General features: G+C 35.0%; 1 protein-coding gene across 2 annotated transcripts in view; it reads right to left on the reverse strand.

Moving 5' to 3' along the window:
• csf1rb (colony stimulating factor 1 receptor, b) overlaps nt 1–13,054 on the reverse strand; it is a 30,915-nt gene that overhangs the window by 14,756 nt on the left and 3,105 nt on the right. For both annotated transcript variants that reach the window (XR_010544176.1, XM_065287582.1), the window contains exons 3-14: nt 12,306–12,590; nt 12,065–12,198; nt 8,247–8,409; nt 7,931–8,132; nt 7,625–7,746; nt 7,439–7,544; nt 7,140–7,336; nt 6,955–7,064; nt 6,756–6,882; nt 6,554–6,658; nt 4,458–4,568; nt 2,418–2,580 (exon numbers count right to left, since the gene is read on the reverse strand). Coding sequence is in view for 1 of the 2 variants with exons in the window: in XM_065287582.1 (XP_065143654.1) it covers nt 2,418–2,580; nt 4,458–4,568; nt 6,554–6,658; nt 6,756–6,882; nt 6,955–7,064; nt 7,140–7,336; nt 7,439–7,544; nt 7,625–7,746; nt 7,931–8,132; nt 8,247–8,409; nt 12,065–12,198; nt 12,306–12,590 (1,825 nt within the window). In the remaining variant the exon portion in view is untranslated. The remainder of the gene's footprint in view (nt 1–2,417; nt 2,581–4,457; nt 4,569–6,553; nt 6,659–6,755; nt 6,883–6,954; nt 7,065–7,139; nt 7,337–7,438; nt 7,545–7,624; nt 7,747–7,930; nt 8,133–8,246; nt 8,410–12,064; nt 12,199–12,305; nt 12,591–13,054) is intronic.

A 13,054-nucleotide genomic window follows, 5' to 3' on the forward strand; every position in this document is an offset into this window, starting at 1 on the left:
CATCGCTAAAAGATTAAATTTATCCTTTTTTATTACATGTTGAATTTGAAAAGCTCTTCATATTAATCGTGCATCTTACGCAGATTGCGCTTGTATAATGGAGCATACATGATTTTACGTATCACCTCCGCTTAAAAAGGTGCGATTTAATCTTGTTTACATAAAAAATAAGCATGCTTCCGAGCAGGTTTAAAATAGTAAATGGACTGCATTTATATAGCGCTTTTAACAGACCTATGGCCATTCAAAGTGCTTTACAAGTTGCCTCACATTCACCTATTCACTCACACATTCATACACCGACGGCGGTGTCAGCCATACAATGCGCCATCCAGCTCGTCAGGAGCAGCTGGGGTTAGGTGTCTTGCTCAAGGACAGTGGCGGTTCTAGACCCTTTCAACTGGGGGGCCAATCTGGGGCCAGTTGTACTGTTAGAGGGGCCAGTTACATTTAGACCTTATTCTTGTCATATCATTTTCTGCTCTGTACTAAAGGCATTAACAGGCAAAAGACCATGTTTATAATCATTCAACAATGTTTTTGCATTTTAACTTTATTTTTTACATTTGCATTACATCATTCTAGTAGTCACATTAACTGTAATTGCATTTTCATTATAGACGGTTTCAGCAGTAACAACATAAACAAGCGGCTGTCGTGGTCCGCCAGCCCATCCTCACCCCATGGCGTCAATATTTGACGCCACTTGACCATGCGTCAATATGTTACGCGGAGGGTATACCCTTCGCGTCATTTTTTGACGAACTGGGGACTTCAATACTATTGAGTCCGTTGCATTCTCTTTCCTATTTTCGTACCATTTTCTTACCATTTTCGCGTCGGTTTACGGTTAGATTTACATAATGACATCCCTACCCAAACCTATCCCTAACCCCAATGTCAGGCGACAACTGTTTAATTTCGCGTACCTAATAGTATTGAAGTCCCCAGTTCGTCAAAAAATGACGCGAAGGGTATACCCTCCGCGTAACATATTGACGCATGGTCAAGTGGCGTCAAATATTGACGCCATGGGATGAGGATGTGTTGGGTCCGCACGTAACTTCCGGTAAACTCCGCTAATAATAAATAACAACAAAGTTCTTTAAACGTAGTTTATTTATTTAACAAGCAAAAAAACAACACATAGATTACCTAGGAAACCAAAACATTTGTTATTTTCGACAAGGCATTTGTTCAAGAGATCAGTTTAGCAACTAGTCAGACTATTAAAAAAACGAAACCGGAAGTAAAGTTCGGATCCAGACGTAATCACGTGCGTCCGATGAAACGGTCTATATTTTTACATTTTCATTTTACATTGACGTTTCACATTGTCAACTGTGTGCTTACCATAATTTCTCAAAATATCTTATTTTGGGTTGATCAGAAAAAAGAAATTCATACAGGTTTTGAACAACATGAGGATGAGAAAATGACAGAATTTTCATTTTAAGGTGAACTATCCCTTTAAGTGCACTTATCTTGGTATTTTTCAGTTTTCCATTATTTGCAGATGAAAATAAATTTATATATTAATTTTACCACCTTCATATTTACACTTTGTCATGTCTTTTTGTTGTTATTACTACTGTTATGAAAACCCGCGAATGCATGTTCTGTTGTGTTTCGCTTTAAGCAGTCCCTCTCGAAAATATTCTGCGTTGTTTTCTGTTCCGCTTTGTTTTTGTTGCGTTCCCACTATCTAATAACGGATGTAAACAACAACGATTGCAAAAAAAATGTACAAAAAAAAATTGACACCTCACATTTAGGGGGGCCACAAGGGGGTCCAAGCTTGTTGTCACAGGGGCACTGGCCCCCGCTGGCCCCTCCCTAGAACCGCCACTGCTCAAGGACACCTTGACACTTGGTCAGATGGAGCCAGGGATTGAACCACCAACCTTCTGGTTTGTTGACCCGGCAATGGCTTAGTGGCTGTTTAGTCTTACTAAACTACAACCTAAAACTCTAGGATGAGTTTTGAAGAACCAAATAATCCAAGATCAAGCCAACTCGTCAACAATCAAATCCAGCTAACAGAGTAATCCACGTATAAAGAATGGACCCCTGGACTTTCAAAATACTTTTTTACACACTGCTAGGCAAGTAGCACTAGCCAATCCCCCTACAGTAATGCTGCAATACTCCAAAATAAAAACAGTAAGTAAAAATGGTTGGGTTATTTTTGACCCATAATGGAAAAAAACGTTTAAATAAGGTTAAACAACCTTATGCTTGGTAAAATATGACCCAATTTTGGGTTGTTTTAATGCCAGCATGGGGTATAATAAAACAACCCAGCATTGGGTCAGTTTTAACCCAGCAGTGTGTTCTGTCCAATATTTACTCATTATGGGTCAAAAATAACCCAGCCATTTTTAAAGTGTACATTTAGGACAGAACATTGAACATACCCTGTAGACTGGCTCTTTTTAACTGGCACATTCTTGTAGATGGTTGAATTCTCTGGTAAACTTTGAACACCAAGAGAAGTGTTTACAAATGTTTCAGCTCTTTGACGCAAGAAGTTGAGGAGGTCACCATGGCAGCAGTACTCTGTGATCATTAGCATCGGTCCTATATGATTACAAAGGCAACATATTACAAAATGAGATCCTGATGCTTTATCAGTTGTTGAAATAAAATTGTGATGTGACAGTGTGGCTAAACAATCATGCATGGTAAGGGTGCTGATCTTAGCTCTAAAATGTACATACAGTAAATAATCAGAATGATGGCTCAATCAGACTGAAAAGCCTTTAAGTAAACATCATTATCTGAGTTGGTACAAATTAAATCACATTCACACATACTGACAAAATATATAGCTTGAATGCACTGCACATGTGCATCTCACAAATGTGTTAGGCCTAATGTAAACTAAGTTGAGACATGTTCTGCCCAACTGCCAGACTTACCTGATACAGACTATAAACTAAACAGAATGTGCCTCATATCACAAGATTTATGCAGTCACAGAAACCATTTGCATTGGCTTTAACAGCCAAAGTGAAATGACATGGTGGCATTTTTTCTCACTAAAGCAAAGCTCAAAACAAGCAGTTATTTCATTGCTGTACAACTGGGATCATGTTTTAAAGACTGACATGCAACAATCATAAGGGACTATTTCAAATTGCACAGTGTGCAGTAAATCAGTTTAAAAAAACTGTTAACCAAGGAAGAGCTGGGCACAAAGTAAGTGGTTGGTTGTAACCCCTGCTAGAAAATTTTGTTTAAACAAAAATAATTGAATAAAATTCTGAATATATACTAGGTGGGTACTGTTTATATATCTGCATCTAATCATTCATTTCATATACTTCGTCGTCGTTGTCAGCGTCAAAATGCAAACACACATGCAAGACTGCTGGTAAGCAGTGTCCACGCGTGTAACCACGGCAGCATTGCGACCGTCAATGACGGAGCAGCTTGACCAGTTTAACCCACAAACGAAGACGAAACAGCAACTTGCTATTTATGTTTTGAGAAGACCAGCAGTGATGAAAGTAAATAAACCACAACTTTTGTTGCAGTTTGAGTTAAATCACTCCTCAACTTTGTGAGACTGGGTAGACTTTATACAAAAAGGTTCAACTGGGTTTGTCCCTTTTTAACCTTACACTGAGTTGGAAATAAGCCACATTGTTAAACCTAAAAAAGTTAACTCAAACCATTTAAGGAAAACCGATTGCCTTAAACCAGGATACCCACAGAGACATAACCCATTGCCTTAAACCACTAAGGCAATAGACACAGAGCGCAGTTATGCTAATTTTAAAACCACGCCCACCGGGGGGAAAACAAACATCCATCTCCATTGACTTTGTATTGCGAGAGGCCGCCTCCTTGTCATTTCTGGCTTATAACAAAAAACAGAATAATGCCCAACCCAAAAGCTGCTGTGTGACAGGATGTACAGCTAACAAGCCAAAAAAAACAGAAATAAGTTTTTATAAGCTGTCGACACCAAGAAACGAGCGTTTAAAGACACAAAACTAGAAACAGGCAACTTTTCATAGTACTACTATTAGTAGAACTGCGTCCACTAGGGGGAAACGTAGTCAGCGATCCACTTTTTTCTCCTTAAAGGCTGGGTTTTATGGCTCGACAGCTTATAAAAACTTATTTCTGGGTTCTTTGGCTTGTTAGCTGTACATCTTGTCACACAGCAGCTTTTAGGCATTATTCTGTTTTTTGTTATAAGCCAGAAATGACAAGGAGGCAGCCTCTCGCAATACAAAGTCAATGGAGACGGCTGGATTGTTTCCCCCCGGTGGGCATGGTTTTCAAATTAGCATAACTGCGCTCTGTCTCAATGGGTATCCCTAAATGGTCTGAGTTGAATTAACTTATCAGATTTTACATTTTAGAGTGTTGTTAAATGTCAGCAAATATAATTATATACAATATATTTAGTGTAACAGTAACAAATAAACCAGACTTGAACTTACCTCCCTGAGTACATGCTCCCAGAAGATTTACTATGTTGTCATGTGGTCCAATATAACTTAAAATTTTCAGTTCAGACATTAGCGCTTCTTTTTCTTCAAAGCAGGCACTTGCTGTTTGGTGAAAGAAAATAATGTGTTGTTAATAGATGTTTTTGATATAAATATTGTTCATTAGTTAACACTTAATTTAAGTTAACACAAAAGCTCAACATAAACTGGCAACTGGCTTTTTATAGGGAATGGGAGATGAGACCCAGATGGTTTATTGCATGTTTCGATCAAGGATCATGACACATGAAACATTGGCAGTTCTAGAGAGGGGCCAGCGGGTGCCAGTGCCCCTGTGACAACAAGCTTGGACCCCCTTGTGGCCCCCCTAAATGTGGGGTGTGAAATTATTTTTACACATTTTTTGCGATAGTTGTTTTTTACATCCGTAATTAGACAGTAGCATAAACATGGTATTTGGCCTGATAAAGTCTTTAGTGCACACTGCAAAAAAAAAAAAGATTTTCAAGAAAAAAATCTTAGTATTTTTGTCTTGTTTTCAGTAAAAATATCAAAAAATTCTTAAATTAAATAGCTTTTTCTTGATGAGCAAAACGACCCAAGAAAATAAGTCTAGTTTTTAGACCAAAAATATCAAATTAAAGTGATTTTATGCATAAAACATGTATTTAGGGTTTAACAAAAAAATTTAAGATTTATTTCTTACCCCATTATTGGCAGAATTTATGCCAATGTTTTGCACAAAATAACTTACATTTGATACATTTAGTCTAAAAACTAGACATATTACTAGACTTAATTTTTAGATATTCTTACTGAAAACAAGACAAAAATACTAAGTTTTTTTTTTCTTGAAAATCATTTTTTGCAGTGCAATGCAGAAAATAATATGACAAGAATAAGGTCTTAATGCAACTGGCCCCTCTAACAGTACAACTGGCCCCAGATTGGCCCCCCCAGTTGAAATGGTCTAGATCCGCCACTGACATGAAACCCTCTTAGTACGGAAATAATTGTTATTGTTAATTCCGCTGCATCAAGTAAATTCAATTATTAATAGTTATTTATAGTTCATTATTAAGAAAGAAAAAATTTGATTGCCATCAAAATAAATCCTTTTTACAAAATTACAGACAATTTCTAAAAATAGATGTGCACAAGAGAAACTTAAAGAGTTTGCCTGAAAGTAAGGGATATACCTAAGCAGGATTCGCGTTAAAAGCTGAAGCCTACAGTGTAAAAAAAATCTGTAGAAATTACAGTATTACTGGCAACTAAGCAACTAGATTTTACATTTTACAAGTTTGTTCAAAGTTAAATGAACATGAAACATTTTAAGTATTTATCTTCTACAGTAAGTTAATAGCAAACAGCTGCATACACTGTAAAAAAATTTGCTGTAATTATGCAGCTGGTTGCCAGTAACTTACTGTAGAAGATAAAGACTGAAAATGTTTCATGTTTATTTAACTTTGAACAAACTGTTGTCAGTAAATAACATAAATGTAAAATCTACAGTAAGTTACTGGCAGCTAGTTGCCAGTAATTATTATTATTATTAAATCTTTATTAGGGACACAAAATCCTGGTCCATAGTATTAAAAAGAAAAGCTTACAAAACAAGTATAAGAATTTACACAAAAATGGAAAAATAGAAAAATACTAGCATTCTAAAGGAGTCATTATATGCCACCACCAAAGCCTGCATGCTCTTCTTTTTGTAGTTGCGCCAGAGGTTAATTAATACCCATTAATACTGTAATTTCTACAGAAATTTTTTACAGTGTAATTATATACATTTTTTACAGTGTATTCTAAGAACTGGAAATTGAATTAAACAATCAGCATTGTACAGGAGGAATTCGGATGCCTAAAGTTTGAACCAAGAGATGTACCAATATCATGTCATTTGACTTCTGTAGTAAAATGATTTTGCAATTTAAAATATTTTTCCTAAAAACAATACAAAAATGCTTTAAAAGATGCACTAAAATGATAAATAAAGTGTTTGCTGCGGTGGTTATGTTCTATATGTGAAATAAAAATCATAAATTAATCAGATTTCTCATAATGTGCATTGAACTTACGTTTGAGCATTTTCACTGCCACCTGTGTGATTGTTTCATCATTCACAAGCCCGCAAGCAGTTGCTTGCACCACCTTCCCAAAAGCTCCTGCTCCTAGAACTTTTCCTGCAAACAAAGCAATGTTCTGGTGCTGTGTTTTACTTAAAACAAAACAGAAATATTATGACTGTGTAAAGAATAATGGGAATCAAGTGAACAGTACCAAGTTTGAGCTTATTTCGAGGAAACTCCAGCCTTTTGTCGTATGGAAGCTGATTGGGGTCAATATACTTGTAACTGTTCTCGTTATTAACCTCAATGATTTTCCATTGTATTTCATACTTCTGTGTCTGAAAACAAAAATGATTAAAAAGTTGCTTTGCTTTGAAATTTGTGATTGTATTAGAAGTGAGAAGGGATACCTCTTTGTACTTGTAGATGAACAACAACAATAGGGACACCACACTGAAGGCTCCAACGAGAACAACAGTGATCAACACTGTTGACCATGCTGATATAGTGCCAAGAACATCTGTATACATTAAACATGTATTAGTTCATTTAAAATGGATAATAACTTGTATAACTGCAATTTTAAGTTTCTTACTTCTCAAGGTGATAGTATCACGATCTTTTCCAGCAATATTTGTAGCCACACACTCAATGGTTAAACTAGTATTTCCATTGGTGACTGGTAAGACACTCTCCACCTCCACCAGATTGAAGTCTATTGTGCGATCCGAGATGGACTGGGTGGCCAGTAGCTCTGCATGTGATGTTTGGTTGTAGCTACACCCGTCATCCCTTAATTTCACATAATCAGAAAATTAAAAAGCAACCTCATTAATTTCTTGTAAAGTACATCTTTTATAATTCTGTGATCTAATTTCCAAAAGGAGCACATACATGATATCGATTTCACACTGGAACCATTGAATTCTGGGTATGGGATAACCAGTTGCAACACATGTTGCAATTCCATTTTTCCATTTGATAACAGCCTTGGGTTTCTCTGTTTGAAATAACCAAATGCAATCAAAATAAGTTTTCATGTATTCACAACAAGATCTTGCATTTTTATTATGGACTTACGGTACACATGAACTGTGAAAGTAACTGAGGCATTAACACTGGCACTCCTGGAAGTGAATGTGTAGTGACCGTATTCTTGTCTTCCAACTCTTTTCAGCAGGAATGTGGAGATATATTCATTTCTGGTAATAAAACACAAAATGGTCAGTATCATCTGGCAAGATGGCATTGCCTAAATAATGCTCCAAGGAAATAGTTAGCTACTAGAAAGCTCCAGTTCTTCTTTTATTAATGTAGTTAAATATCCATACAATACATACTGTAGTGAAAGACAATTAGAAAAAATGAAGTAAGATGCTGTTTAACCTATTATGAATCCTGTGAAGCGTTTCCTCATAGTTGGATGTGTTCCCACAGTTGGGAGTTTTCCAACATGTCAATTCGATTTCCGGATATGCCTCAATTTGCACGCTAATTTTAAGCATTTCCCCCTGGGTCACCTCAATAGTAGTTCCATTTACCTTGTAGTCATCAGCCAGGATAGGTATAAGTTTAATGTATGGTTTATCTAATAAAACATCAATACACGTAATGATAATTTTACAGATAATGTTTACAATAAAAATGTATTGGTTTACAGTAGAACACAACTTTAATGTGTATATATTATTTAGAAACCTACCTACAACTTGGAGGGCTGTTGTGACGCTATGTTTTCCTGCCTCATTCTGGCCCGTGCAGGTAAAATTTCCAGTGTCCGACATGTTAACATGAGGAATGGTCAGAAAACTAGTGATGCAAACTTGTTCACACCCTTCTTCTACCATTGTTTCATGCTTAAATACCTAAAACAAATTATGATGACAAATTGTTAAACAAAACACATACAGCTCATTCCAGCTACACGTTTAACCTTTAGCCTAAGTTGCTTAATATATTTATATATTTAATAATTTCTATGTTCATTTATGGTTTTTACTTTTGCTTCATGCCTTTCTAAAAATTATCATAAGTTCATTGCACTTAAAATGTATGTTACATTTACTTAATTTCAGGGGCGTCAGTTTGTGTTGAAAAGTGGTGGGGACAAAAGATCAGATGAAAAGACATTACAGCAGGACGGGAAAAATATTGAATAACAGCGCATCAAAAATAGGCATATTGTAGGCTGGTCAACAACACAAAAATACTCAGCATAAAAACCCTCAACAATGTCGACTGCACATGTAACAGTCCCTACAACACCAGCTTAACTGAACAGTGCCAAAGCACCATACTGTAGAAAACAGCAGCACGTTAAGTCAATGATTACAATGAAATTCATTACATATGTAAAAGAAAACACACCATAAGCACACAACGCAACATATGTGACCCTGGACCACAAAACCAGTCGTACACTGCAAAAAATGATCTTCAAGAAAAAATGTTCTTTGTATTTTTGTCTTGTTTTCAGTAAAAATATCAAAAATTCTTAAATTAAGATGCTTTTTCTCGATGAGCAAAATTACCTAAGAAAATAAGTCTAGTTTTAGACCAAAAATGTCAAATTTAAGTGATTTTGTGCATAAAACAAGCAAAAAATATGCCAATGGGGTAAGCAAAAAATCTTGAAAATTTTTCTTAAACACTAAATTCAAGAAAAATTCAAGAAAAAATGCTTATCCTATTGGCAGATTTTTTGCTTGTTTTATGCACAAAATCACTTAAATTTGACATTTTTGGTCTAAAAACTAGATTTTTGCTCATCAAGAAAAAAAAATTCTTAAAAATCTGACTTACTTTCTGTAGAATTATCTAAAAATTCTTAAATCAAGATGTATTTTCTTGATGAGCAAAATGACCTAAGAATATAAGTCTAGTTTTTAGACAAAAATGTACAATTTAAGTGAATTTGTGATTAAAACAAGCAAAATTATCTGCCAATGGGGTGAGAAAATTTTGCTTAAATTTAGTGTTTAAGTAAAAAATAAATCTTATTTTTAGATTTTTTTTCTCACCTCATTGGCAGATATTTTTGCTTGTTTTAATCACAAATTCACTTAAATTGTACATTTTTTTGTCTAAAAACTAGTATTATTTTCTTAGGTCACTTTGCTCATCAAGAAAAAACATCTTGATTTAAGAATTTTTAGATATTTCTACTGAAAACAAGACGAAATTACTAAGTAAGAAAGTCATTTTTGCAGTGTAAGTCGCACCGTGTAAGTATTGCAGTGTAAGTATTGTTTGATTTTTCAGAACATTTTAACCAAATGCTTTCAAAAAGTGGTGGGGATATGTCCCCAGCGTCCCCAGTGTAAATGACACCTATGACGATTTTTCTATTCACTTCATGCATTCGTTTCAGTTTATCTTGTCAGGTTTTTTTTCTTTGTATGGTATGAACAATGCATTATAAGTACACTGTAAAAAAAAATCTGTTAAAATTGCAGCTGGGTTGCCGGTAATTTACAGTAGATTTAAATGTATGTTTTTTACTGGCAACATTTTGTTCAAAGTTAAATGAACATTAAACATTTACAAGTCTTTGTCTTTACAGAGTAAAACTAAAAAAACAGCATCAAGCAAAACATTCTGGGAAACAAAATCTGAAACAAAAAACAGAAAAAGGTTAATGATGATTTTTGCTTCCCAGAATGCTTTGCATGAGGCCGTTATTGTATAGTTTTATTCTGTAAAGATAAAGACTTGTTAATATTTAAAATTTATTAAACTTTAAACAAACTCTTGCCAGTAAATAACACAAATTTAAATCTACGGTAAATTACCGGCAACCCAGCTGCAATAACATTGTAATTTCTACGGAATTTTTTTACAGTGTAAGTCAAAATTCGCTGTAAACCTGACCAGTACAATGTACTCATTTAAAATGAGTGAACTATATTGAAAACCAGCGAATTGTTAACCATTTTGAAGGCCCTAAGCCTTAGTCCAAGGACCTGCCCCCCCCCCCCCAATATTGCCTAAGGTTTTTCTTTAAATTGCACAACAGTAATATTGAGTATATAAAATTAAGTTAGACATATTTGCACATGTCTTCCTCATGGGTGCTTTATATGCGTGGCTTAGATGTGGGTCTGAAAAAATGCAACACACTTTCGAAGCTATGCTTACCACAACCCCCTTTTAATAGCTCTGTGCCCCTCAGTTTGGGAAACTGCAAGAGTTTTTTTATTTGTCTGTTGTCTAGTTGTTTTTTTATGTTTCTGGGCCGCACATTGTGATGTCAGAAGAAATCATTAAATAAGTTAACCGCTTGTGGCCAGGGGCCCCCCAAGCCCACGCCCATGCTCAAACCTGTGAGAACGGTTTATTCAACTTAAACATTTTGTGTGTGTTCAAGGATTTTACCGCTTTGAGTTCCACAAACTCAAATAAAATGAGTCACAGAACTTAGGTAACTAAAAATGTTATTTATAACTTCCAAAAGGAGTCATTTCAATACCATAGCCTCATTTTAACAAAAACTGTACATAATTGCAAACTTTTGGTGGTTGTGATGAAATACATTTATGTTGAAAATTTAGAAGAGTTTGCTACTTTTTCACTTCACTAAGTCACTTCACACTTAAATACACTGTTCTTAGTTGCATGAGCCACATTTTACCTAAATATGAAATACAATGAGATATAAACGTTTAAGTTTGGGTTAAATGCTAAGTGACTAAATGTAAATGACTAAATGTAATTTATAAATATTATTTACTTAAAAAGTCTGGGGTTTTAGTATTTAAAGTTATCAAAAGTTAAAACTTTTCGTTTTAGTAATTTAAATAAACAAAAAAGTTTGAATTTGTTTTTTTATTTATACTTGTTCAAAAAAATCTGTTAAAACTGTCAGTCTTTAAAGTTTATGAACAAAGACAAACAGTTCAAATTTAGTAGAACTGAGAACTGAGTAGAATTGAGTTTATCATTGAGACCCAGAGAGAATCTGCATAGAGTTCATCTCTCTCCTGTTAAAGGTGCATGTTTTGATGGCATGATTTTAACAGCATGAAGAGAAAAGACGAATGTCAAAAAATTCCCTTAAATAATAAATTATAATTCATTTACACGTGAAATTGGAATTATTTAACATAAGTTTTGTGTCTTTCTGCAGCTTGAAAAGAGAAGGGCAGATTTGCTGACCCTGTGTAAAATACAAAAACATTATACTAGAACTCTCAGTTCTGCTTTTGAAGAACAAAGTTCGTAATTGTAATTACGTAACCGATCTTTCTTCAGAAAACAATGTCAACAAGTTATAAAATTACAAGCGTTTTAATGTGTCTGCTGAGGTGGGAAAACCCCTGACAATGAAAGAAAGTAAAATTATTTCATAATCTGCTCACCCTCATTGCTTTAATGAACTGTTTGTTTGTAGTTTTCAAAGTAGCTACCGTGTTTTTCACATAATACACAAATTTGCTGGAAATAAACTGTGGTATAGTGGTCACCCTTAGTCAGACCAAAAAACTAGTTTCATAGACAACATTTATTTATGCAAGACTTAACCTTTTGTGATGAACTCCATGTGACGTTATACGAATGGTCCTGGTTTATGGTGTAACAAGGGATACGTAGCATTTCGCCAATGATACGCACATATCGATCAGCTGCAAGGGATACAGATGGTGGCCTTTGAGCTCCTGCAGTACAGAATAGAGGGGTATTGCTTAACGGCAATAATAACATAAAATCTCTTCTGAACACAAAATCTGCCAATCGAGATTATTGCGAAATGTTCACAACTTACTTTTAAAGACAGTGATATGAAAGACCTCAGACATCTTTTGGACTCCATTAATCCTCACAGTACAAACATAGTCTCCGCTGTACCTGGACTGAAGATTTCGTATCAGGATGCCACGTTTGGGATCCGCAGTATAATTCATCTCAGACGGGACAACAGATCCATTTGTCATCTGGAGTGAGAACCCTGTACTTGTTGGGTCTGTCACCAAGCAGTCCAGCAAATAGTTGGAACCTTCATTTTTTATTATTACTGGGGTTTGTGGGGTAGTAAAGGCTTTGATGGAATCTAAAATAATAAAAGACAGAGATTTTGTTGATACAGCTGAAGTTAACTTTTCATTTTGTTAAAGTAACAATTTTATGGGTTTCATTTTGTGCTTGTGAACACTATATAGTTATGGTTCTCTGTAAGACTTGATTGTGAATGGCAGCATTCTGTAGTCAAATATTTTTATGTCACTTTACCCTTTTATATTACTGTGCAGTCTTTTTTATTCGGATAAATAAAATAATTTCACCCAATTAATAGCCTTTTCCGTCCATTTGTTTATTTATTGGTTAAGTGTAAATATGAGATTATGTAAAATCAGCAAGTCTGAATGTCATTTGCGGCACGTGACTTCTCTGCTGAGGGGCTCAAAGTCAAAATATGTGTTGGGAGTGTCATGTGTGTTGCTCGTGTTTTCAAAATATGTGTTTGTTGCATCATGTGAACCATGTGCATCACGTGTTTTGTTAAAAAAGGGGCCT

The sequence above is a fragment of the Paramisgurnus dabryanus genome, chromosome 18 (genome assembly GCF_030506205.2).
Source record: "Paramisgurnus dabryanus chromosome 18, PD_genome_1.1, whole genome shotgun sequence".
NCBI classification, from domain to species: domain Eukaryota; kingdom Metazoa; phylum Chordata; class Actinopteri; order Cypriniformes; family Cobitidae; genus Paramisgurnus; species Paramisgurnus dabryanus.